Below are 27,041 nucleotides of genomic sequence, written 5' to 3'. Positions count from 1 at the left end.
TTGTTATCAGAGCATCTTGTTTTATAGAGCGGAGCCTTTAATGCTGCACAGTTTGCATATTCAAAGTCAGACAGTAAAGATAAAAACATTACTGTTGGCTTTATGCTGCCTTCCAGCACTTGTTCTCAGCACAATGAGGCCCTGGCTGCTGCTGGTGTCCCTGCTTGTCTCTGACCTGAGTCCCCTTGGGGACGGGGACTGGGTCATGGAAAACTACAGCTGGAGTTTGTACAGAAAACTGCTTCTCAATGGACAGATGACTCCCCGAGGACTGGAGATACTTCAGCCCCGAGCTGAGCGCCACTGCATGTGCATCCAGAGAAACTGTGTGCGCGTTGCTGTGCAGCACAAACACAGGACTTTCCCCTTTTACTGTGAATTCACAGTCCGTGACGACCGTGGATGCAGTTCGTCTCATCAGGAATTCGCAGGAATAATTCATAGGACTCATCTTCCAGCTCTGGTATGTTCATTTCAATCAGTGTTGGTGTGAATCTCAAAGAACATTCACTGCTTCACTCCTGTGCCTCATCAATAACGTGGCCTTTTTCACCGTGTTGCATCCCCTGCTGATGTGCTGACCTACTACTGCCAATACGCTCCATATTCTCCATCAACACATTTCTACCTGGTTGCGTTTTCCTTGTCTCGCCGCTCCCCGGCGTGTGCATGAAATATCGGCATATCAACAGGTGGGACTGATGCATTCACGCTGCCTAAAAGCATGAGGCTGATCATTACGCAGGCGATAACAAGCAGGGTTACTTTCCAACTAATCCCACACTGCTGATCATTAGAATATCTGACGTGCAGCATGCAGCGTTTTAGCACCTGTTCAGAATATTCATGGGACAGCAGAGAGTCTCCAATTAATGCTTCAGACTCGGCGAGAGAAACGTCCTGTGATAGCAGATGTTGAAGTGTGAATAACTCCTTTTATGACTTCCTTCTTTTTAGGTATCATCAAACATACAGCTGAGTGCCGCGCTGACGGCGACTGCGTGCTGTTATAGAAATACCTGAACATGGAGAGACACAATGACAAGGCTGCCACGCTAATTTTTCGAGGGATTACCATTGTAACCGTTTCAGTTTCGGTGTGTTAGCATGCTAATTAATAAGCTAATAGGCTCTAAATACAAACCTGATTGCAGAAACATTCGTTTTCTGTCATTTTTCAACTGAAAACAGCACAAAGTCAATATATTTAATGTTTCACCTCATCAGCGTCGTTGATTTTTGTAAACAGCGTCTGAGGGGGAAAAGAGCGTCTGCACCACATTTCACGGCAATCCATCCGACAGTTGTTGAGATATTGAAGTCTGGACCAAGATGGTGACCCAAACAGCTGACAGCCGCTGTGATGAGCGTGACTGAAGGGTCTCACATGGATGAAGTTGTGTATTTGTCGCTAATTCTGTCTTTGTTTCCATCACTTCAGGTCATTTCTGTCCTTCGTGGAGAAGAAAAAAGGGTTCTGGTGAGGTCAGGTTCTCCGTCAGTGCTGCATGTTATCAATGGAGTCCCACTGAAGAAGGCTGGTGGGAAAAGCAGTCATATTGCCATGGACTTAAAAGATCAGCCTGATTCAGGTTCAGCGTGGTTACTCCATCATCACACAGCCGCCTCAGGCCACAATTTCCCGGCCGCCATCGTTCATGTGCAGAAAATGCTGACTAAAAGATGCTGTGCTGCAACAACTGTGATTATTGGCTGCTGTTTGAAAAAGGCTGAAATAAGATCAGCGCTCAAAATCCAGAAAACACCAGAACAACAGATGGCACAAGCACAAATAAGACAAAGAGGGAACAGACAGCGAGCGGTGGGCCTTCAGGTTCTCATGGAGTATGATGGACGGCGGCCTTCAGCAGCTTTAGTCACTCTGCACTCCGGCAGCTCTTCAGAGAAAACCTCCGACACGTCACAGTTGGAGACCCAGAGAGAAGGAGTCAGACTCACAGAGACAAATGGACACTTGGACTGGGATGAAGAGTGGAGGCTGCAAAAACGTGTTGAGAGGCAGCGCTCTTTAGAAGCTGCATCTCATGCCCACGATGATGATGATGATGATGATGATGATGGATTTGATGTTCAGAAGCAACTCCTGATGGCAGCCAGAGAGAAGACAGAATCTATAAATAGACGGCGGGATAAGATGAAGGCTGGGAAGATAATCACAAAACAAGCCGAGTTTAGACGCCCGGGAGGAGGAAGCGAAGGAGAACAATCGCAGGAGAGATTAACGCGCATCCGACAAGCAGACTTCACACATAAAGCAGATAATGATGATGTCAATCACAAACAAATGCTTATCGAGGCGGGAGAGGGAGTCTTAATCATGTTATTCCTTTCAAACACAGACGAGGAGGCGCAAACAGAAGCATCACAGCAAAGAAAACTTCTCCTGAACACAGACACCGACTGGAAAACAGTAATTATACCCACAGAGCAGACAGGTGACCCCCCACCTGTGAGTACAGTTAAAAAGGAAATCTTCATTATTGAAGCACGTAACTCAAAGTGCACATGCTTGAAAGGAAGCTCGCTTTCATTAGAAATAAAAGTCTCAGGTAGAACAGAGGGAAGGGACTTAAAACCAGCAGAAAGCGCAGCTGAAGTCACGACAGCGTCTGCAAACACCGAGCAGGTCAAAGAGGGACGAGACGGCGCGGAGACGAGCGGCACACCTGAGGAAAACACCGGCATAAATCAGACTAAACAAGAGGAAAACGCGCCATCAGACCAGTCAGTCACAGCTTCCCCTCCCTCGCTCCAAATGACGGAAACAGAAACGACAAAAACAGATCACACAGCTACAGAAAGCACGGAGATAAAAGAGACGACACCAAGTACGGAGGCCTCCAGTCGAGCTGGCACGCAGACAGCAGACGGACAGAGTGCCGAGGAGACCCCGACGACCGCGGAGGGTCCTCACACTGAGCCCACAGCCACAAGATGGAAAACTAATAATAACACGCAGGCTGCAGCCGAAAGGCCGCTCTCAGGCCTCAGGATGAGGGACGACGTCGAGCTCCAGGAAGACTCAGACACTGAAGGAAGAGCGGCAACGAGCAGGCCAGGAAGTGAAATAAGAGAAGCTCAGGACGGTCCAGGAGTGAGCTCAGAGGTCCACGAACGAGCCGCAGACCAGCTTCCACAAGTAAGTGAAGCAGCAGGACCAGATGTCCAAGAACGTTTTTAAATCGCTCTCTGGCAGAGAGTCGAGACAAGAGGATGAATCCCGCTCTCATAATCTGCCTGTTAACTATTGCTGAGGTAACAAAATGCATCCCGTGTTTCCCGCTGTTTCCAGTGTTTGTGCTAAGCTAAGCTAAGCTAAGCTAAGCTAAGCTAATGGGCTGCAGGCTGAGGTCTTATATGAAACAGACAGAAGTGAGAGTGTTATCATCTATTCTTCGTACTCTGCCAGAAGGTGAATAAGCTGATTTCCCAAAAACTTTTGCTTTTAGGAAAATAAATGTTAAAATTGAGGGAAATCTGTGTTTACATGCACAGAAATTTGTCAAACTGCTGCAAGGATGATAAAATCTGAAGCACTACAATCAAAAAACGGCAATATCACCAGATAGTTTTCTCCAATTGATCACTGAGAGCAAACATGGCGCACTGCATAATAACGAGCCTCTTAATCTAACAGATTATTCGCTCTCACGTTTCAAACTTTGTCCACAGGCCTCAGATGACAGGAAGCCGCTCTGCAGAGGTTTGATCCATCGCACTGAAGCTGGCTGGAGACACTGCGTGGACAGATTAGCAGGAAAGATGTCTTCCTCGAGGGAACCCACTGACCCACGTCAGGACGAGGCAGAGCAGCAGCATAAAGATGACGACTATGGTCATTTCTATTACTTTGACGGAGTACTGAGACGAGTTCGGCCTAATTTTTACCCCTATTACAGGACACAAAAGAAGAGGCATGGAAACGCAGAGCGTGGCGTCTTCACCGGGGACAGAAGAGGACACCTCCTCGGTCACATCCGACGTCTTGCTTTAAGGAACAGGCAGCTGAGGATGATGAGCAGAGCCAAGTGAGAGGAGGAGCTGAACCTCATGAAGAACTGACCTGCTGGCCAGCAAATGAAAGGAAACCCTGCGAGTGAGCATGTGAGGAAGTCATCAGCTGCCATCACGACACCTGAGTGCGAGGAGGACAGACACAAAGCGATGAATGGACGCACAGCCAACAGACTGCAGGAGGACGCCTTCAGTCCTGAAGCTACTGTGAGCCTCCATTTAGAGACGCTTCATTAACGTCCATTACAGCAAGTCAGAGCACAACTTCCACCTCAAAGTGTCTTTTAGGACAAACTTCTCCACATCTGCTTCGTCAACAGCGAGCTCATCACGCACGCTCGATGCCCTCAGCTGTCACGGATGGCTGCAGTGTGTGTGTGCATGTGTGTGTGTGTGTGTGTGTGCGCGAGCGGCATCACTTGAGGCGGTTTATCGAATTTCATGCCTCTCCCTGCCGAGCTGCAAAGAGGTTTTATGCAACTTGTGTTCCCACACATGCAGTCGAGCTCGCTCAGACTCAGAAACAGGCTTGTGAAATCAAAGGAGTTCCCCTTCAGTGCGTTACTCGCATGTTCGGTCTGCGTGTTTGTGTTTGCATCTGTCTCCATTGACTGTACGGATGATTTGTGCTGCTGTTACATGTCCAACATATAAAGATTCTTCAGTCAGGCCAAAGTTCTGTTTTTATTATTTCCATTTTTTCGGTCGCAGATTGATCCTCTGACTCTGTTCCTGCACAGCTGGTTTCCCTTTAACATGTTCTGGTGCCACGATTCCAGCAGAGCCGGGTCTCGTCTTTTGTGCTGTTTTCAATTGAGGTTATGTCTAAGAGGATTTGCAAATTACCACATTCTGTTTTATTTATGGTTTTTACGCAGTGTCCCAACTTTTTTTTGGAATCAAGGTTGTGTCTCAGCACCAACTCTGAGTGTTTGCTCCCATGTTTAACCCAAATCTTCAGCCCGGACTTCATGATTCATACTATGGGAGCTTGGAGGTGAGTCCCCACAAAGCATGAACAGACTTATGTCCCCACAACCTCACCCGAACCTTAAGTCTTCACCTGAAACTGGAATGATTCACATTATGGGAACCTGCGTTTTGTCCCCACAGTGTGACTGTGTCCCACACTCAGTCCAACTCATACTTATCTACTGTTCTGTTTTGCCAAACGCGTCTCACCACCTCCCAGGACTGCGTGGAGTCAGCACAGACAGAGTGCTGAGACACAGTTTCTGCCCGGGCAGCTGGATTTACTTTCCAGATTTCCAATCTGCTTAAAGAGACATGACGGATTTAATAGATGTTTTCATGGCAGACGTTTAGACGTGTCACAGGTGGAGCTAATAACATTAAACGGCTGCGTTCTGCTCACTGGCACGCCTGAACTGAGCAGAGCCACCGTTAATGTTATTAGTTACACCTGTGCTGTTCCTATTGTGACAAACGTTACCTGGTGATGCAGGTGTGTTGGCTGGGCGACTGCAATAGAATGAAAGGGTTCGAGCTGATGTTTGGGGTCTCCTCTTCAGCAGGTTTTTGGTCTTAAATCAGCTTTTCAGAGGGACGTTTTTATGTGAATTTGTCCTCTTTCAGGTTTCCAGTGGGTCAACAGTTAAGTGGAAAAAGACCAAGTATATCTGTGCAGCAGTTAAAGGCACCTTTTCTTACTGCAGGTAGATACTTTTACTGCCTCCATGTTTGGCTTTTCTTCACTGTCAGCGTGTGGAGCCGAGGAGACGAACTGCTGTCATTCAGAGAGTAAAATGTTTCCCTGTTGCTGCTTGATGTACGAGTTCAGCTGCTCAACAGTTCGGGGGTCTCCTCTGTCGTATTTCACGTCTCATAAAAGCCAAATATTTTCAGTGGGTGAAACTACGGAGCCACGCTGCTGGAGTATGTGCAGAATGTGGTTTGGCGTTGTCTCGCTGAGATAAACAAAGCCCCCCTCTGGAAAAGACCTGTTTGCTTTGGCAGCGTGTTGCTCCAAAACCCGAATATGTGGTTCAGCATTAAAGGAGCCTTCACACATGTGCAGGTGACCCACATCATGTGCACAAATCCCCCCCCCCCCCCCCATCATGGATGCTGGCTTTTGAACTTTGTGCTGATATCACATCCCTCTCCTCTTTAGCCCAGAGGACGCAGCGTCCTCAGTCCACCTTAAATGAGCTCAGGACCAGAGTGGTTCAGCCCTCCTCATCTTCGCCTCTCAGCCTCTCTGGATCCTCTTTTTATACCCGATCATGTGACTCACCTGCTGCCAGTTAACCTGATTAACTTCCACCAGCTGTTTCCTTTTAGCTTTTGCAGCCTTTCAGTGCCACCGTCCAAACTTTACTGAAACACGTTGCCGGCGTCAAACTCTAAACATCATTTTCAAAAAACACATTTCTCTGTTTCAACATCTGATGTGTTTGTGTTTGTGTAACCAAACATGAAAACAAGCCTTCAGAGTTTATCTGTACAAAACATTTATTTGAAATTGACATTAAAAACAGCTTTGTTTAATTTGCATAATTTATATCTGAAATCCATGACAAGCAAACAATAACTAAGGAGGAAATGACTTAACGCCAACGCTTTTACACACGTTGAAGGAAGTTAATTGAACGACTCAGGACGTGTAATGAAATACGTAAAAGTAAAAACACAGAAATGATCTTTTAAAAAAAAAGACATACGCTCACATGAACTGCCAGAGAGTGAACAAAACATGCGCTGAAGCCGAGTCACTGCTGCTCCACTTCAGGGGATCTCAACAGAAAACAGTCTAAGAAACAGAAGCGTTAAAGAAGAAGTGAAGGGTCCCTAGAAATTGATGCAGGCTGTATTTTCATTGTCCGTCAACAGATGGCAGTGCCAGCACTGTAGCGTCACTCCTCAGCAATAATATATAACTCTGTAACTCTTTGCTTTGTACATAGAGACTGCAGAAACAAGGGCACAATCTCACTGGAAAAACCACAACGTCGACAGCCAGCGACTGCGCTCGGTGTTCCCGTGGTTCTCCATCACTTCATACCTCATTAAGTTTTGGTTTGTCAACAGCGCCGCGTATATACATATACACTCTGTGAGGCCTGGACGCTCTCTGGACATTCGTATGTACACAGGACAGAATTGGAGAAATTTGAGTTTCTTTTTAAATCCAGAAAAAGTTTCCTTCATCTTGTTTGAGTCTAACCGAGTCGAAACAATCCGCGCCGGCGCGCCACGTCGCCGCCGACGGGCGTGGGACTGTTCGCTCTGACCGTTAGACTCAGCAGGTCAATCCTCATTTTTTTAAGCCTGATGTCACCTCAAGTCCAATGTGAAGTGACACGACTCGGCGGAGGCTAACTGGCACGCGACGCGGCGCGGGAAGCCAACGAAACGCCGCGAGCTTCGACCGCACCTTGAAAATTTGGATGTCAGTCATTTTGCCCTGAACACAAAAACAGCGTGTGCTTGTTTTCCAGGGTCGTTTTTTTTTTTTTGGTATAAATAATGTCGGTTAATTATTATTCATTACAATAAATATGTCAATAAATAAAATGACCTTGAAGCTAAGCTATTAGCTTAGCTATTAACAGTTGCTCCGACAGAAACAGCTTGTGGAATTCCTTCTCCGATGTCGCGTTTGTCGTAACACTGGACGTAAAAATGACTGGACGGCGAAGGGCGAGAGCGTTTGTCATCGCCGCGCTCCCCCGACGCGATGAAAACGTATACCTACGTGAATTTAGATTATCAAATGGCATCGAAGAGGTAAAGTTTCTGATCATCACTCGTCAGGAAAACGTCCATGAACTGTTACACATGAGAAGCCTAAATCTACAAAACAACAAACATAGCATGATTTTAGTCTCAAATCCTACATGTGCCAGAGGTCAGTGCAACAGAGAGGCACAGTATTAGTGGCACAGCTAATGCCACTCCTATAAACCAGTGTATATCCTTGTCTCCAGGTAGTGTGCTTTGCTCTGGCTGGAGGACCAGACGAGGGACACGCGCCCAGAGACGTCCGAGCTTTCAGTATCTGGGTGCGTGTTGCTTCACTAGAGCCGAAAACACGCAGCCGTTCCTGCATGCGGGAGCTGACGCCTTCATGTTATTTCACGTTGGTCTTTGGTGGAACTCATTCTTCATTTTCATTGTTACGCCTCTGCGTTTGGCGAGCAGTCGGCGTGCCGAGAGCGCTGATCGATCCGGCTCCGCTTTCCCCTTTTTGTGTTTTTCGGTTTAAAACTACTGGCTTTTGAAGACGTGGCCGGTCGGCCACAGAGAGGTAAGCCTGTTCGTGAGACACCACGTCCACCGATGGTGTCTGTGTGCTTTCAGTTCTCCTGTATTAAGTACTGTGTGTTCGCTGCGGCTCTCAGGGCGTGTCGGCGTGCTTGTAGTAGCCTCTCTGCAGGGCCGCGGAGGCGATGCTCTCGGCCGAGCGCCGCTGGTCCATGCTCAGCAAAGCGTCCAACAGGTCGTTGATGTCGGCCTTCAGTCCCTGCCTCTGCATCCAGTTCTTCAGCAGTTCATACACTTTGTCACCGGGGGCGCCATTCTCCGCGATCCGAATGTGGTTGTCACTGACTCCGATCATTCTGAAGAATTTGTTATGGATCCGCACGTCCAGGTACTCGTCGAACAGGTCGAAGCTCTTCTTTAGGGATTTCTCTGACCCTGTAAAAACAGATAAACAGAAAACGTTTAGATTTAGAGACTCAAACAGGCCAAACGTCAGTGACATGTTTATGTTTGTGTCTGTATTCTCCTACAATGACCGTCTCAGGAACCTTAACATGAACTTAAAGGCTTGAGACATCATACGGTCTTTAACGCCGGGGCCCAGTACAGACACATTCTCCCTCAGGGGATGCTTCAATAGTATTTTTAATAGAGGATCAAACAAACCTGTTAAGCCATGTCCTCTTTAATCCAGCATGAGGAAAAATGTTCCAACACCCTGAAGGCTTCGATATGGCCTGACTGTCATGAGAATGATCTATCAAGCAGCTAGTGTGAGATCTAGAGGGGACACTGTTCATCTGTGCTGGCTGTGGACTGACATGAACTTTGATAAACGGGGCCGCTCTCTGCCTTCGGCGGCCTTTCGGGGCGACCGGTCTTACCTTGTAGTGGCACCAGTCGATGTCGCAGAGGATCGTCCTGCGGCACGAGAGAGGAGACAAATATGAGGGTGGTTAAAATCTGAAAATGAAATGTCAAATGAAACACAAACTGAGATCTTTCTTCCCCCTCACCATGTCTGCAGGCTGCAGTCTGAAGGCGGTGGGGCTCTGCCGGGGGGTGCTGCCGGAGGAGGCGGCTGTGGGCAGAGCTGATAGGCTGGTTTGAGACGAACTAGTGGTGTTGGGCAAACTGTCTCCCAGTCCTCGGTCCTCATCCTCGAGGGCAGGGGAGGCCTTGGTCATCCCGGCCTGCGTCTCCTGCAGCAGGGGCCGTGACTCCGGGCGGGACTCCTCGCCCTCCAGGCCTGCGTTCTGATTATTCTGTCTCTCCTCCGCCGTGGCTCCACTCTCGTCAATAGGAACCTTCACGATTTCACTGGAGTCACAGCGGCTCTTTAAACCTGTTTAAAAGCAGATAAACAACATGAGGAATCCACGCTGAGCGAGCAGAGCAGCACTGCAAACACACCGTCCACGATGTCCACTCACATGGGATTTCACACGAACGCTGCTTGAACTTGAACCACCACACGGCCACTGCGATGGCGATGAGGACGATGATGAAGAACAGGGAAATGCAGACAGGAACAACTGGAAGAAACAGGAATAAGTCAGTGAAGGCGTGCGATTCAGTTTTAGGTAACGCTGAATGTGAAGCAGAGGGCTTCGTGTGAAGTTACCAATGTTTGGTGCAGAAGACGGGGGCGGTGTGGGGAGGGCCGGGGGGGTCTTGGTCGGGGACGGATCCCGTTTTCGACACTCGGTGTTAGAGAAGGGGGTGCACTTCTTCACCTCCTCCTCTCCTGATTTACACCTGCAATTTAGAAGAAGAAGAAAAAGTGATGTTAGAACACACAAGTCCTCAGGAGTCTTCTCTTCTCCGGAGGTGAACTAGCTCAGGACAGAAGTCAACGTCACTCACTTGGCGCAGCGCTTGCAGACTTCGCAGGCCTGATCCGGGACGCAGAAGGTACCCGGTCTGCACTGGCACCGGGTGTCTGTAGTTGTGGTGCAGGAAGCAGTTTCAATCTCATCTGTGGAGAAAAAAAAAAAGCATTTAGCAGCAAGCCACCGAATAAAGGTCGGATTATACCAACATACCTTAACGTGAAATACAAAGATGTGTGTGATGGTGTGAGAGCAGCTCCGATGACGCTCGTGATCCAACTTTGAGTTTTACAAGTAGGTTCATAATGAACCTGAGACCACTGGCAGGCATTATAAGAGCGAGAACACGGTGGGCTTCTCGGCTAGTTTCTAGATGGTTAGCAAATTATATGGTAATGTTCTCAACAAGAAAAAAAGTTAGATAATTGGGTTTCCGATTTCAGCCTCCTCAGCAAAACAAGGGCTGGAGAGTTTGGCATGGTTCATTTATTCAACTGAAACCCCCCAAAAAGACAGCAGGCCTTTAAGAGCCAATCAAAATTAATAGCAAAGCAGCACTCCACCTCAACAGGGTTGACCTTTAACAGCTCGCCAATTAAGGAAATATTGCAAAATGCGGGCACACTCTGACTCCACACTCATTTTCCTACAGTTCAGCTCATTTTGCATCGAGCTGTAAAGTTTTGTCAGAGTTTTAAAGGAGTAAAACAGTTTGGTTGTCACATTTCAGGACCTAAACGAGGACACAGGTGAAGTCAACTTTTCCACAGGTAAGATTGTTCCCTGGGTACAAAGTCCAGTCAGCTGATTGGAAACATGATGTCACCTTCATGTGAAGGCGTGTCAGCAGCACTGTGCTGATTTACTGGGAGAAATGCGTCCATACCACACTCCACACGGACATCTTTGTCTGTCCTGCTGCTAATCATCAGCGATGATCAACGCAGTGATCACTATGACCTCGCTGCAGTTTGTAGAACGGACCTGCCGACGTTACAGCTGTGACTACCTTCATGTGACTACAAGACTGTATATTGAGTGAAGGCAACAGTTTGAATTGCACTGATACAAACACACGCAATCAATCTCTGCATGGACACAGACTTTTATTCATGGAGGTGAAAGAAAAATATTTGTCGAAGTTTCATGAGACAAGCTGGAGGCGCTGCCGTTTACGTAACTTTTAGCACATATGAATTATTGTGAACTCTTCCTTGTCCCTTTCTCTTGTCAGTGTTGTTGTTTTTTGAGTTTTTCCCCGGCTAATGTCTCCAATCACTGTATACACAAACACTCCCACAGGGACCACTACTGAGTTTACCACAGCAGCTCTTGACTGCTACTCCTGCCAAGTTATTGGGACAATGGGTGTGATTGTTCTACAGCCCCGATTCCACAAAGGTCAGGGCGCTGTGTGAGAGGTAAATAAAAAAGAACGCAATCGTCTACAAACAAACCGACAACAGCTTTCTGAAGTGTCCCTGAGCTCCAATCATGTGTTCACAAAGCGGTGAACCTTGCTCCATCCTCAGCTGAGCCTTTCCAGGATGCCCCTTTCATCACGCTCATTGACAAAAATCGATGAAGCTGATGAGGTGGAACATTAAATATACTGTCTGCACTGTGATTTTGTGTCAAAAAGGATCAGCAAGTGATCACATTCTGTTTTTGTTTTTGCTTCGCACAGCGTCACAGCTTCGTTTGTGAACGCGGGGCGGAAACACTCCGGCACAATTTGATTTACTGCCTGACTTTAGCACCCCACAGCACACAATCCTCTTAATCATTAGAGAGGACTCACATATTAGAAAATAACAACTGTGGAAATATCTGGTACAAAAGAAATGTTTGAAAAGGTTTGAATTTTGCGTCATTTCTCACAATGATCCTATTGATGGATAAAAACACTGGCTTTTCTGAAAAGCTCATGACATTCATCTGCTCTACTCACATCCATTGGTTATTTATTTAATCCCATCAGGTTTTGTTGCTGTGTGTGAGTTTTTATCACCAGCGGGGCCCTTTTACACACTGCAGCACTCGTCATGCTGCGTTAAGAAGCTAATTCTCACACCGAAAACATCTTGTTTTGGACACAGACTCTGTCTAAAGCCTGTTGTTACATAATTATGCTCAGCGCTGATTGGACCGTAACACATGCAGAACAGAGCAGCAAAGCTTTAAATAGGATCTGGGCCTCGGTAAAGCCAGAAAACAGAGCTCAGAAGAGGCAAAAAGTCCACCAGTCAGGCAGCTGGTGTTTTGAGGAATACGCTGCAATTTCTTGATTATGTTACTTCTATTGAACTGGCAGGTGCTTTGTATAAGTCTGCGTGTCGGGGGCGGGGCATACAAGGCTTAAAATCAGACTGTTCAGCCCAACATGGATAGCTTTTTCTACCTACTTCCTGTCTAATCTAAACATTTTCTGAATGAGAAGCAAGACCCCGTCCTCAACACTCATCAGCAGGTTTTGTTTTAAACAGAAAACACGGCTTAAACTCCCAGAAAGCAAAGCTCTGGCTGTAGATTGGAAATGTAAGACACTTCCACACAGGAGCTCCTTCAGTGCTGCAGATCACTGGCGTGAACCAGTCAATTATTACCCAGTCGTAAATAAGTTAAGAGTAGAGCAAAACACGCAGAGCGCCGTCTTAAAACCACGCCGAACGGGCACAAAACACATCCTGTGTAACAGTAGTTTCTTTTCTGCGGCTCCAGGCTTTCACCGGACACAAAGACGCCCACTGTGGGAGACAATGAGACACGGCCACACCCAGTTCAGCCAGGTAGGACAGACACACAAGCTAATCTCCAGAGACAGGTAACACACTCACATTCAGCCCACGAAACAAAACAACAAAGACACGCCCTGCGACTCGGTGTAACATCATAAGATCACATTTTCGTGAGTGGGGCTGAAAGGTGGGGGCGCAGACAAAAAGGTATTAACTTTCCCAAACAATATGTCTTTGACTGGCTGGATTACACCAGGCTCTGAAATTAAAGGGCAATCCATTTAGGTGTTATTCCTTTTATTATTTAAACGACCTGGGACTTATTTTCAGCGGACAAAGACGTTATCTGCTTCAACCTGATGCCAGGTCGTTGTCCACGCACACACATTTACAGGGCAGCGGTCCCATGACGGTCACGCATGTGAACACGTCAACTTGGGCTCTTGGGGACTTGAATTGGGTGTTTTTGTAACGATTTTGCTGACATTTCAGAGAACAAACAACTGATCAATTATGAAAATAAATGCTAGTTAGAGCCCTGATTAATGCCGCCTGCAGCGACTGGTCACATGGACCTGATCTAAATGTTCCACTTAATAATACCCTATCTTTATTTTTATTCTCTTACTTTTAAATCATTATCAAGTGGGTGTTAGTCTCCGTCGTATTTTACATTCATTTTTTATCTGTTTTTATGTCCAGTCTGTCTCTTCTATGTGAAGCACTCACTCGCTGCATGTGATTTCTTTCTTGTAAAGCCCTTTGAGCGGTAAATCTCGTATGAAAGGTGCTTTACAAATACAGTTATACAGGTGTTCTGGTTACCTGAGCGGCAGTGTGTGCAGGGCAGACAGCGGTTCATCCCGTTGGAGTGCTCGGTGTAGGTCTGTCCATGCTCGCAGGAGAGACAGGTCCCTTGTTCTTGGTCTCTTTCACACTCCTTCAGCACAAAGGTTCCTGCGAATGAAAGCAGAAAACAGTCAAACGACAAGCGAGAAGGCGCTCGGAGCCCTGTGGATGTTGACGTCATGAATGTAATGTGCTTCCTGTTGAAGTCGGATGTCGGGACAGGACATACCACAGCACGGGATCACACTGTGTTCTGTGCTTTTAAACTGCGGACCGAGGGGACATCAGCTGAGAGGAGAACGGTGGTCTGGTCTAAGCGCAGAGGGGTGGGATCTTTTTCTGTTTTCTGACAGGTTTCCAGGAAGTTAAGTCCACATTTCATGGGGACTAGGAGGAGGACAGGAGCTGCTTCACTGAGCTCCTCCACTGGTCTCTTGTCACGCTTGCAAGAATTTTTATACCACGAATAAAACACTTGATTCTCGTGTGTTTTCAGGATTTATCTGGTGCACAAATGAACAGAGGACCACGCAGAGAATGGGAAAGACGTCTTTGGTTGAACTCGCCGAGTACTGAGTAGTGGTTGGTTAGGGGTTAATACAGTTTGTTTTGGCTTGAGTGTGGATAAAACTGATATTCAGTGTGCATGAAGGCCAGGAAGGATTTGCCTGGTTAAACAAAAAAAGCACACTCTGACAAAAAGAAGCAAAAATCTGATGTTTAATAGCATTAAGTGGTCACAGTGGCTTTTATGGATGTGGCAACAACTGACCAGCTGGCAAGAACGCAAGAAAACAGCATCACAAAGGAGGCAAAAACATAAAACCCAAGAGAAACAAAGATTTGTCTATAGGCCAGTATCACAACCGAGCAGTAATGCTTTGTTTGATCAGTTAAAATCTACTAATTATCCATCTCCCATAAAAAACTTTCTGTGTTTGTCTCTGCTCTTAAACACACTGCTGGTTTTCTAAAAGCTTCATTTCCATCGTTACTGCAGAGGAAGATTTCAGATGTTGACTGAACCATCACTAGATTTGTAGGTTTTCCCAAACAGAGACAAACTGCACAACAACCACAGGGTTTTAAATCACTTGGTTTTTAAAACTCCATGCACATTTAAGCTGATAAAGTGCCACGTGTTTTGCGAATTTTCTACGACGAATGTGAACCAAAACCAAAACCTGACTCGATCCGATGAAAAGGCTTCCTAGAATTCAAAATGGCAAATTAAATAATTCGATCAGCCCGCAGCAGCATGCACTAATCGCATCTTGGCTAAATACAGCATGTTCTGAGCTAAAAACAACCTTGCCAAATTCTTCATGAAGTGAATCAAAAAGGGTAGGTGCTTGGACTTAATTGGGACTTAAGACGAAACTCGACTTCACATCCTGCTCTCTCCTCTTCGCTTTGTGCTTCGCTCTGATCTGCTGAGACGGAGCAGTTTGCCTTCTGCTCCTGGCCGTCATGCATTCTTTCCAGACCATGCAGAGAATATTTGCTAAACTCATTTGGGATACAGTTCAGGTTATGGGTTTGACATTTGACTTCACACAAAATGCCAGCTGAAACGTCGGCTGCAGCTTTCACACAGCTCTCGTCGCATCAGAGGACAAAGATCGCTTCTTTAAGGATGCAGGAAGTAACAGTCTGCCGGTCGGGTGAGGTTTCAGGGTGTTGCGGGAGGCGCTTATGCAGGCCTGCATTGCTTATATGTGTGGTTGCTGTAATGGCTACTGGGTATTTCATTTAAAGTGGTTCTCCTTACCAGCCTGGCAATTGAGGCAGCAGAGTCCCTGATAGAGGTACTGCTCGTTCTCCACGCACGTTCTGTGCCGTCGCAGGGTGAGGTTTTTGTACTCATCGCTGGACCACTGAGACGCTGGAAGTTCTGCCGCGTGACAAACCAGCCCGATGAGGAGCACCAGCACCGACACCTGGATCATCGAGGTCAGGCGGAGAAAGAGGGAGGAGAAAAAAACACAAGAGCTTTGCATTATTTTTGTGTATACACAGCGTACAGATGCACCCACTCAAAGCCATTAGAGGAGTAAAGAGGAGAGTCTATCTTCATAGGAAACCTTGTGTGAGCAATCTACCACTTAATTTGAACCATCTGATCTGAACATCTGCCGTGGGAAAGCAATTAAGGGAGCCATCCAGCCAGTCTGAACGGGAGGCGAGGCGACCCCGCGTGCACGGGATGGCGAGCTATACGCTAACTGCATTCAGCGCAACAGGCAACCAAACTTAATTACTGTGTGATCTGGTTTTCTCGTAGGAGAGGTTTAAGAAGCGGCGACTCCGCTTCCTTGACTGTGGGTGTAACAGAAGGGGTCTGATAAGGCATCTCAGCGAACACCAGCACGGTGCCCATATCAAATGTGATTCCAGAAATCCATTCATGTGCTGGATAATAACCGGCTTGTATAGGTGGGGTACTGAGAAGAATACAGGCGAACACTTTAGTGTGGCCCCCAGGCGCTAGTGTTTATTCACACGCTTTTCACCATGTCAATGTGAGAAGGCCCCATTCATTGGCAAACAACACACTTTAGTGCCTCTACTTCAAATGACCCACATTCTTAAACCCCGGCTCTTTGAATGCCACGACATGTGACACCGCCACGAAGCGCCTCAAATGCAACGCGACACCTCCTGAGTAAATGAGAGGCCTAGATTCGGAGGTTTTGTCTCTCCTCTCCTGTGCACCGGCAACCCCGCCCCGCCCCTCTCTCTCCACCTCCGCTAGACCGGGGGAGAAAGAAACAGGTTAGGGTGGAGAGGGCCAGGTTGAGAGGGAGAAAGAGGAGGATGAGGGTCGATTCAGAGCGAGAAACTGTAGACAGCCGGCAGAAGATGGGACGTTCTGCAGGGAATAGGTCGTCCAAAAAGACAGTGTGGGAGAATGAGAGGGATAAAGGCCGAAAGCGGATCGACAGAGGTAGAGAAAAAGGGGACAGGCTGGAACGGAGACTGACTCCTGACGCTAGACTTGGCTCTCTGGAGGGCCGCCATGCCTTGTTGTTCAAAAGAACTTTCCCCTCTCTCTCCCTGCCTTTTCCTTTCTTCCTCTCCCTCTGCTCACGTCAGACTTTCCAAAGACGCTGAGAGGCAGACGTGGAGGGGCAGACGGCCGGCAGAGCAGTCACAATCACACCATTTAGATCTATCCAAACATTCTGGCAAGGAGGGAGGAGGAGGGGGACAGCGGAGAGAAGGAAAGGGGAGGAAGATAAAATGAGAGGGGGGGGACTAACAGCTTGCATGACACAGGGTGAGTCTTTTAGACTTGAATACACTATGTGTACGACTGCAGGGTGGGGGGATGCAGAGAGACACGGATTCGGGGAAAGTAAGCAGAAGGCCGTGTGAAAAGGGAAGAGGAAAGTCTGCAGAAGCACATGTGCACAGTGGAAAGAAAAGATGGTGACAGAGCGAGCTGCGCTAAATGTAATCCTACACTTCGACAACGCAGAAGCAGAATGTGTGAACTGCACCAAAAGGTTCATTTACTCAGGCGCAAGTCGCTCATAAGTTAAAACTCAGGTGTCTCCCTGACAGCGAAGATGCATCGACGGCGCAGGGGTGACATCATTTCCAGTCTTTGTTCATCTCGGGGCTGTGATTCATCACGCTCCCAGGTGCAGCTGCCCTCAATGGCAAATCTGTTACGCTCAACAGTTGAAGGCTGCTACTGTACACAGAAGATCTGATCACATTTTACCATTAGTGTGCTGATTATTTACTCAATTAATCGCTTCAAACACGAGAAAATGTGGATAAATGCCCACCACAGTTTCCCAGAGTGCAAGCCGACGCCTTCAAATGTCCAACAACGTGTTTCAAGAGAGTTGTGTAAAACAAACAAAAACAGAATCCAGTCATTTGGAAACAGGCTGTGTTTACTGACAACAGTTTTCTGAAGTGCCTCTGAGTCCATGCAGTAACATCCTTCATCCAATCATGTGTTCACAAAGTGGTGAACCTCGCTCCATCCTCGCCTGTGAACGACTGATGCCCCGATCACGACACTATCACCTGTTACCGATGAACCTGTTTACCTGAGGGATGATCAAAACAGGTGTTTTTGGAGCAAATATCACAACTTTCCTGGAATAAAGGCTGTAATAATGATTAATTTCCGACTCTCACTCATTTCCTCTCGAGCAGTTAATCGACAAACGGTTTCAACTCCGAAGAGGCGACAAACAGGCGTCTCTTCGCATACTGAGAGGGACTGTTTACGTAGGGTGGCAGAGGCATACTACTGCATAACCACTTCTCCATGTGGGAATCATAAACAACCTCCCAGTTTTTATTTTGTAAAAAAAAAACAAAAAAAACAACAGTAACTTCAGTCTTTCTTGAACACAGCCTCCTCACAGCCAAAGCTAACAACACCATCAACATGTGTCAAGCCTGATGTCCTAAGGCTGCTGAACTACACTGGCATAAATGTAGTGTGTACATAAACACTAGGGGCAGCCACAATGTGGCTTAGTTTTACCTCTATAACCAAGCGAGGAGGAAGACTGGAGTGACCGTAACCTCAGTGTAGAAAACCCTCTAAACCCACAATCCCTGGAAACTCTCCAACTCCCGGCTGAAGTGGTTCAGTCCACTTCACAGCCTCCTCTATCCTCTGTACGCTGAGTGGGCTCGGCTGCAGATTATTTGGTAAAACAGTGTCCTATTGTCGCGCTCTCCATCTGTATGTATGGTGGGTTAGTGCTATGATTGTGTGGATGCAAGTTAAACTAATAAAAGCTACAATAAAATAATGAGGGACCCTCTGTGGCTCCCCTCCACTTCCTCTGAGCACCCTGGGTTCTTCCAAATTGCCTTGGCACAAACTCTACACATGCCACGCACACTGAGAATGCATTTGTGACTAAATGACAGGACATCCTCTCAGTTGACCTGGGTTATCAATGGGCCATTTAGAGGGCTGTGATCACTCCTTATTCCTGAGGGGATTACAGTGAGCGCTATTATAAAAGACACAGGCAGAAACAGCTCATACGCAACACAACACGTACACAGATAAACCAAGGGAAACTCTTCATTTCATACTGGACAGATGATTTCAATCATAGCCAACTGATAAGGAAACACATGATGCACCTCATTATACTCCTGTATCCGGTGTAGACCTGAGTCTCCACACCACGCTTTTCTTATTAGCTGATTCTTCAATCAATTGCGGGACATTTGCGATAGTTACGATATTGTACATCCACACTCTAAGACAGCGGGGCGGAGAGGAGAAGAGCTCCTGAGACGTTTTTAGGTCGCTCATAATTAGGGCTGCAACCCATGATTATTTTCACAATTAATTCATTGTTTAGTCGATCAAATGTAAAATAAAATTGTGGAAAATCACTGTTTCCCTGAGCCCAAAGAGACGTCACCTGATCGCTTCTTCTGTCCAACCAACAGTCAAAAACTCTTCACTTATGACCATAAATGACAAAGAAACAACAAACGCTTGGAGTGAAGAAAACGGGTTAACTGATAATAAAAATAGTTCGCAATTATTATCAACTTTCTTTCAACTAACAGCTGCGGTTCTACTCGTGATACACACTTTTAATGTCATTCTCAGCGTACTTGCACAATCTATGGCAAACCAATTAAAAAGTTGTCACTTTGAAGTTCATGTAATCCATTCAATCCAGTTTTTGAACGTGGCCTCAACTGCGCAGTGATTCGCTGATTTAACGATGAGTTCATCAGTTCATCGGATACAGATGGTCAGCAGCTGGGGGGGGAGGGGGGGGGTGCTGAGTCACAACCATGTAAACTAACACTAATTATCAACCACTTCTATGTTATTATTTCCCAGTTATATTGAGAAATTTTACCCTAATGACATTTAAGGACTCAGGCACGTGACAGGCTGGGGGCTGACGCTCCACCACAGCTGCACATTTAACTGCGTCATTGATGACTTAAACATGAAATATTTACCTCAGTTCAAATACCAAGATGTGCCTTCCTCTGACCTTACCATACTCAGTCTTTACTACATCATCGCGTCCCACAACCACAAAAAAGACAGCCCCCCCCTTTCCCCCCTCGCAGTACGTGGGAGGTTAAAGTATCGCTGTGCAGTGCAGCTGTCACTGTGCAGAAACTCAGCTTGTGTCAGAGTTTAAACACTGTACGAATCAAAGAGCATCAGCGATCATCCCGGACTCCTCGACAATTGAACAGCACAGAGCTGGTCTGTCGCAGAATTAGTCTGTTTTCAAGCTGACTGGACTTTTCAAAAATAACACCATTACACAGCGATCACTGCTAAGTGTGTTATCCATTTGTCAAATCATCTTGTCTCATCGGGAAAAAAAATGATTTACAATTCACAGTGTAAGCTGCTTTTTCAGTCAACTGATTAATTGTAGTGTCAACACGATGTCAAACATGTTTTAAAGAAACTGCATTCAAATCAAGCTTTGTGTGATGAAAAGTCCAAATAAAAATCAGTTTACTGTGGTCTATGACAAAGAAAGACACCAAACCTTCACACTTGAGAGGACTTTTGCTTGAAAAATGACTCAAAACGATTCTTGAAATTTCAGATGATCATTTCATGACCTCTCCATAACTGTAAAGTGTCCTTCTGGTTGAACACTGTCCCAAATTTATGGCTTTACATATAATTCACACAAGAAACACAGCTGATGAAGTGAAAATAATGAGTGAGGTTAACGGCATAATATCAAACACAAAAGAAGCACTGTCCTGCAACAAACGTCTGTTTATCAATGGTGTGCAATATTACTGTTGGTTTTTCAGCCTAATTTTAATTTAAGCGTCATACCCCATCTTATCAGCAACGAGACACTGCATACAGTCTGTCCTAAATTAAACCTTAACATGATCTATGTTTGAAGCAACTGTTTGGGTAATCTTGCTGAAACAGTTGGGTATTGTACAATTAAAATCCCTCGAGGCTGACCTTGACAGGACAGCGAATGTTCTCAGCTTTACAGATAAATTGGGGGGGGGCGATAAATCACACTGGCAGTCAGTGTTTGATGATGAAGATAAGTACGACCCAGCTAATGTCAAGAGAAAAAGGCCGCCACTTGCTGAGCTCGGATGCATTCATCATTATTAATCTGAGTGATATAAAATGAAGAGAAAGGCTCCCATGTTGATTTAAAGCAGTCAGGCATGAAAGCACTGCACGCACACACACTGAAGAAGACACACATGCATGCACATACAATAGAGTACACAAGCGCACATACAGTGTATGTGTGGGAGCGTGTGAAAAGCGGCTGCCCCCTCCTCTCAGGGAGCACAGGAAGCTCGAGACAATACAGGGGCTTCATGCAGGGTTCAGCTCTAAACTGTTCCCTCCGCGGCAGCCTGCCTCCGAGCGAGCCCAGCACCCGATTAGACCCACAACATATCCGCCAGGCTGGATATTTATAACTCAGGGAAGCTGCAGCTCCACGACACAAATTCTTGAGTTTCCTCAGGAGGTATGCTTCGCTGATTAGACGAGCGTGACGCCGTGTCACAAGCAGGTTAGGTGACATTCACCTCCGCACCACAGACAAAAAGTAAATCTGTGGAGATGACGTCTCAGTGAATTCCCTGGCAGGCGACCTGCGGCCACAAGTTGGTGAAATGACACCCTGACGTTGATGCTGACCACATGAAATGGGCTTATTGTTTTGATGACTGAAAACAAGAGGTGGCCGAAAGTTCAGAGGGTGCAAATGTCGAAAGCAGGTGCAGTGTGACACACATTTTCCAATTTGTTTGTGTTGTGAGGTCTCTGTGGTTTTGAAGGGTTGGCGGCTGAACATGAATACAACATCACTGTGAGTCACAGCGCAGGTTACAGAGCGAGCAAGGACCTCGAATTTGAAGCTATTGGCTCTTTAACTAAACTTTAACCCCGCAATTTCAATTTCTGATCGTGCCCTTTACAGACGAGCTCAATGAAAACAACTCCAGGAGGGGGAGAGTGAAAAGAGCAAGAAGGGATGACTAATAGATAAAAGTATGTGCAGGAATCCATCATCTAGCTCGAGAGACAATCACATTACCTCCATTAAAGCTCGTCTTTGTGTAAAAGGGAAAAAAAGTCCATGCGGAGCAGGCGGTTTATAGCCCGCTCTATAAACACATCACAGCAAAAATGTAGAAAATGTGGCTGGTGTAGCAGGGCAACGAGGACCTAAGTGACAATCGATAGCTGGAATTTATGGCGGATTTATGTCTCTGTAAACACAGGTCCATTTTCTGGACAAAGGTTGAGTTTGCTCTAAGACTTGACAGTTTATCCAGGACAGCATCAAGTCAGAGGATACAGGACTGATGCAAACCTTATGCCACCGTGGCTTTGTGTGGTGTCGCGTCTGAGTCTGACTACAGCTAAAACATTACTCCATCAATCAAATGTTTTGAAAGTTGATTCATATTTCAACCAATCTTTAGGCAAACGCGCCAAAACTTCAAGTCTTCTCTTGGAGTAAACTGAAAATACTTGGCTGCTGTTTGTGAACTTTGACAAAAACATTGGCAGATTAGTCTATAATGGAAAGAGCTGCTTGCTGTTGTCTCACCACAGTCTAATCTTTTTCAGCTCTTAAGTACAAAACGCAGGGCTACCAATTATTTTTATTATACTTTCTCGATTGGTTGATTGATTGTTCGGTCTATAACACGTGTAGCAACGGAAAATTGCTTGTTTTGTTCAGTTTATGACCATATAAGACAAAGAAGGTAGCAAATCCTCACAATTTAGAAGCTGGAACTTTTGCTTGAGGAATGATTGAACCATAAATCGATTATAGTTTCCAGTTAATTGACTAATTGATGACTGAAATTTCCACATTTTGCTGTTGTGAAACATCACAGCGTTCTAATAGTGAGTCTCTTCGACAGTGCTGCATAAGTTTATTTTGATTAAATACAGCATGGAGTCCTTTCAATAGGCATGCAATCGGCCTGCAACCATCTGTTCAACAACTCAATCATTTAGCCTATTTAAAGTGCAAACGTAGCTACAAAATGTTAATGTCGTGATGTCGACGGCTGCTTTATCCCACCAATTTGTCCCACCAATTGTCCCAAACCAAAGATACTTTGTTTAGAAAACAGCTGGGCAATCAAATTTTATTTCCAATTAAAATTTTGGTCTCCACTGGTCACAAAAGCAAGATAACTGAGATAAAACAATTATTTTGCAACAATCCGTTTTCAACTCCCGTTTTGTCTTGTTTATAAATCCTTTCCTTTGCAGCTGTACACTTTCACCCCTCCCCAAAAACCCAAACTCGCTCTCAGCCAGGCTACTGCATGTTTAGTTTAACTCACGGCCATCAAGTGAGCGAAAACCCAGTCGAGCCAGCTGCCGCTTGGGCTCTGATGCACGTCTATCCGCGTCATTACGGTACTGGTGCTTGGAAGGCCAGAAAGGACGAGAGAGTGTCAGATTTAAGCAATCCTTTCTCACATCTTAATTATCTTTAAAATTCAAGGAAATCAAGGTCAGTAAACAAGATCAATATTCCTTTATTTGTCCCGCGAGGGGAAATTCCAGCAAACCTTGATGTTCCCAAAGTCAATATAAAATCATATCAAATTATTGTGATTTCAGTATTGACCAAATAATCTGGATTAGGATTTTTGCCATAATTGAGCTGCCCTAGTTTACAATGACGTAAAACGGAGAAATAGCAAAAGAAATCCTCATATTGGAGCAGCTGGGACCAGAAATTGTTTGGCACCTTAGTTGAAAAGTAATTAGGTTACGGTTTCAGCTCTACTGAAACGCCCACATTTTCTTCAATAGCAGCTTTGCAACTTCATGATTTTCTTTTGTTTAAAAATAATGTGAAAACGATGTTTTTAAATATGTAAAATATGCCTCTATATGCTTGGCCACAGGTGACAAAATACTGCAAAAAAGAAGCTGACAAAAGCTCTGCACCCTTTGGCAACCCCTGTCCATTCCCAGTGTACTGTCCTCAGAGAGGATAGGAAACTTCTAACTCATGTGATTTGACCCATCAGATGACTCCAGCACACATGGGAGAGCTCCAGCACTGACTGTATTGGAGAGTAACGCACCTCAAAGTCATTCAAAACCCCCTGTTGACACTGGCATGATGTGGAGTGAGTTGCTACTTGTCCAAAAAACACATCATAATATAGCTGGGTGCAATTAATCTGTTTACCCAGCGATGCCTGACAAACATTAAATCATCCCTGCTTATCTTAACGCCGGATCATTCATGTGTGAGCTCTGACTCGCCTCTGTTGGTATGCATTACGTGAGTGTGCCGCACCTGAACAGGTGGCACTCCCTAAGTGAGTCAGCAGGCCTTTGATAACTGGAGAGTGATTGACATCAGCACAGACAACAAGAGGCTCCATCAAACAGCCCAGTCGACAGCTATAAACCATCACTAACTACGCTCTCTAGAATACACACCTGAATGGAAACTGTGACAGACAAACGTTAAAAGGCACACAACCACCTGGTAACTGACAGCGAGTTGGTTGCAGCCCATTGCATCATTCAGCGTCCATGTAACTCCTCTAAGCCGCAGGCTCGCTTATAACTGTTCACATGGTCTCCGTGCAGAACAGCAATGAGCAGCGGATACAGTATTAAGAGCTCTAGAGTGGCCAATTTGTTGACCACTACTCGGTCCCCTGCGACACAGCTTGGCCTCCACTTGTCCCAGATGTCAGTCCTGCCCTCGTCTGTGTCGTCCACAGAGACACAGAGGGACATTTCCTGTGTGAACCAACACCCAGACACACAGTAAGCAATGGCAGATAACAATCTAGTGTACATTTGCATGGGCATGACAAGTCTCTGAAGAAAACTGATGCCACTAATATCAGCATATCTGTGTACTCGAGACAGGAAGTTTACTGGAAGGCCAGGCACGTACACTCAAGTAATTTGGAGGGGTGTGGGGGGGGATTAGAGAGGGGGGGGATGGGGATGGGGAGGGGGTGAAGTTTCCTCATAGTCCCTTAGCAACAGGGCCTGCTGGCGAGGCCTCCAGAATGTACTGTGGTTTACAGAGGAGATAAACATTGACTTTGCCACCCGGAGAAGTAAATCTGATTTCAGTAATGGAAGACTGCATGACTTAAAACACAGATCAGACAACGGAGGGAACAAACGCCAAAGCTCTGGGCACATCGGCGGATGTTATATTTACTTTAACGGTTTATGGTAAGCGGAGCTACAGCGGGCATCTGTGATGAAATGTCACATTTTGGAGTTTAATGACTAACAACCACAGAAGAAGCCGAGCCTTAATTTGCTCTGCTATCACGACCTCTGATTCATTTTCCTGCTTCTTATCTCATAGCGTAAACCAGTAAACATAGGGTTTGAAGGGAAGTCAACACCCTCCTTGTGTCCAAATAAATAAAAAAATCAATCCCATATTTTACATGAATGCAAAGACCTTTCATAAATTGGTCATGCTTTGAGGCGTTACAGCGAGCATAAAGCATTTTTAGTTGTCAGGGTTTGGTGCTGCACAGCTGGAAAAAACAACAGGCGAGGAATGAAAAGACGCCTCTGTGAAGGTCTGAGAGTGGAATAAACTCCACTGGAAAAACTCTGCGGCTTTAATTAACTAACTGGCAAGGTGATTTGATGGGTTTTTTTTTTTTTTTTTTTTAAACGGGTGGTCAAACTGATTACAGCTTCAGACACATTTCTAAACCCCTGACTCTCACTCATTTCACACAGTTTGGTTTAAAGGCTTGTTGGAGGCCGTGGCTCCACTTATTAATAGCACCTATATGTGAAGCTACATCCGCTGTGACAGACCAAGAGCCATCATACCCTGAATGTCTGAACAATATGACCACATGATGTCCAACACAGATGGTGGCTGTAATTTTGAGAGGGGGGGTGGGGGGGTTAGATGAGTGAATGATACAGCACATGTACTGTACAGCACAGAAAGCAGGCACAAGGGCCTTCAGTTGAGCAAATCAGAGGAAATAAACACTTTAATCAACAACAACAACAACAAACACAGAGTTGCTTCCTGTGTACGAGATCCTTCGGGACAATGAACGGGCTTCTTTCATCTTCTCCGGCAAGTTCACAGGCCCGGCCGTGATTTCTGCGCTCATGTCACGGCTCTGCCTCCCGAAGGAGACAGGGTTTGTCTGGCCTGGGCTTCGGCTTCACGATACAGTCGGCGTTTTGTCTCATTAAAAGTCCGCTGGCGACGGTTTGAGCAACATGTTGTCTGCTAGCTTAAAGAGGAGCACTGTCCCGCTGTAGCGTCGCGAGCGCGTACTGGACAACAAGCTATCCGACGTTATTAGCATATTTTAACCGTAATTATCACTTTAACAGAGACTTTACGAAGAGGCGCTAACCAAACAGAGTGATATGAATTAAAAGAAATGAGTATTGAGAAAGTTATAGCCGTGTTAAACGTTACTTACAGAAAGTTTCCCGACCACCGGATCGAAGTTCATCTTGGGAACCTCGAGATGAGAGGAAATCCCGGCGACTTCGCGTTAACAAACCACCAGCGTAAAGTCGCTAAAAACAACGCAAATGCAGCAGAAAAACACAGCAGCCACACAAATCCAGCTTTGAAACTATCCGTCGTCCGGTTTCTTTCATGAGTCTACTCTTGTCGCGGACTTTACGGCGCCTTTCTGTTAGCGGGGAGAGACACGGTCTGAGCTCCACTGAAGGATTTTTTATTTTTTTTTGCCTCAGAACTGTATGCGTGACGTCAGACCGCGCAGCAGCCAATCACAACGCGCCGCCGTGAATACTAATTAAGCAGCGCGTCTGCTGCTTTGGGCGCAAATGCCGTTTTTTTTTCAGCGCAAAACAAAACAATTGTTTGTTGTTTTACTGTTATCCGTTTGTGACAATTTGTATGGAGGGAAATATGCAGCTTTAATTTATGTCAGTTAAAGAGGGCTTTGATCTATTGTACATTTACTCATGAGTAACCCATTACAGTCATTAACTAGCATATGTAATGTGTAACTAACTAATGATAACTCACTAATGTGGAGCAACTTGAAGCACCAGAGAATGAATGATCCCAAAATGTGAACTTTGGCTCAAATACACACTTCAGGCCAGTGGATTCCCAAGTGGAGACACTTGAAAGGTCTTCATCACAATGAGGAATAGTTATAATTTTCCTCTTTTTTCCACTTAACTTTAACACAGAGAGACGAGGTACCGCTTAGTTTTCGTTTTAAACACTGCAGCTCACAGAGGAAGTCAACTGCCATTTAACGACAACATAACATTATTCCACTGTTTGTGCTAAATTACATCAAACAACAAACATCCCCACATGTGCGGTTCCTG

General features: G+C 45.9%; 1 protein-coding gene across 1 annotated transcript; it reads right to left on the bottom strand.

The window, feature by feature from the left end:
• Positions 1-6,496: 6,496 nt before the first annotated feature.
• tnfrsfa (tumor necrosis factor receptor superfamily, member a) lies at positions 6,497-26,400 on the bottom strand. Its single transcript, XM_076757226.1, has 9 exons — positions 26,147-26,400; positions 15,453-15,621; positions 13,658-13,789; positions 10,129-10,240; positions 9,887-10,020; positions 9,696-9,797; positions 9,279-9,607; positions 9,147-9,183; positions 6,497-8,697 (listed from the first exon to the last, which is right to left on the bottom strand). The coding sequence occupies exons 1-9, from the start codon at positions 26,177-26,179 to the stop codon at positions 8,396-8,398; spliced, it is 1,350 nt and encodes a 449-aa protein (XP_076613341.1). The 5' UTR covers positions 26,180-26,400; the 3' UTR covers positions 6,497-8,395.
• Between the last annotated feature and the right edge of the window lie 641 nt (positions 26,401-27,041).

This window comes from Chaetodon auriga, chromosome 19 (genome assembly GCF_051107435.1).
Source record: "Chaetodon auriga isolate fChaAug3 chromosome 19, fChaAug3.hap1, whole genome shotgun sequence".
Classification (NCBI taxonomy): Eukaryota; Metazoa; Chordata; class Actinopteri; order Chaetodontiformes; family Chaetodontidae; genus Chaetodon; species Chaetodon auriga.
Note: the sequence above shows the minus strand (reverse complement) of the source record. Positions and strands in the feature narration are given on the sequence as shown.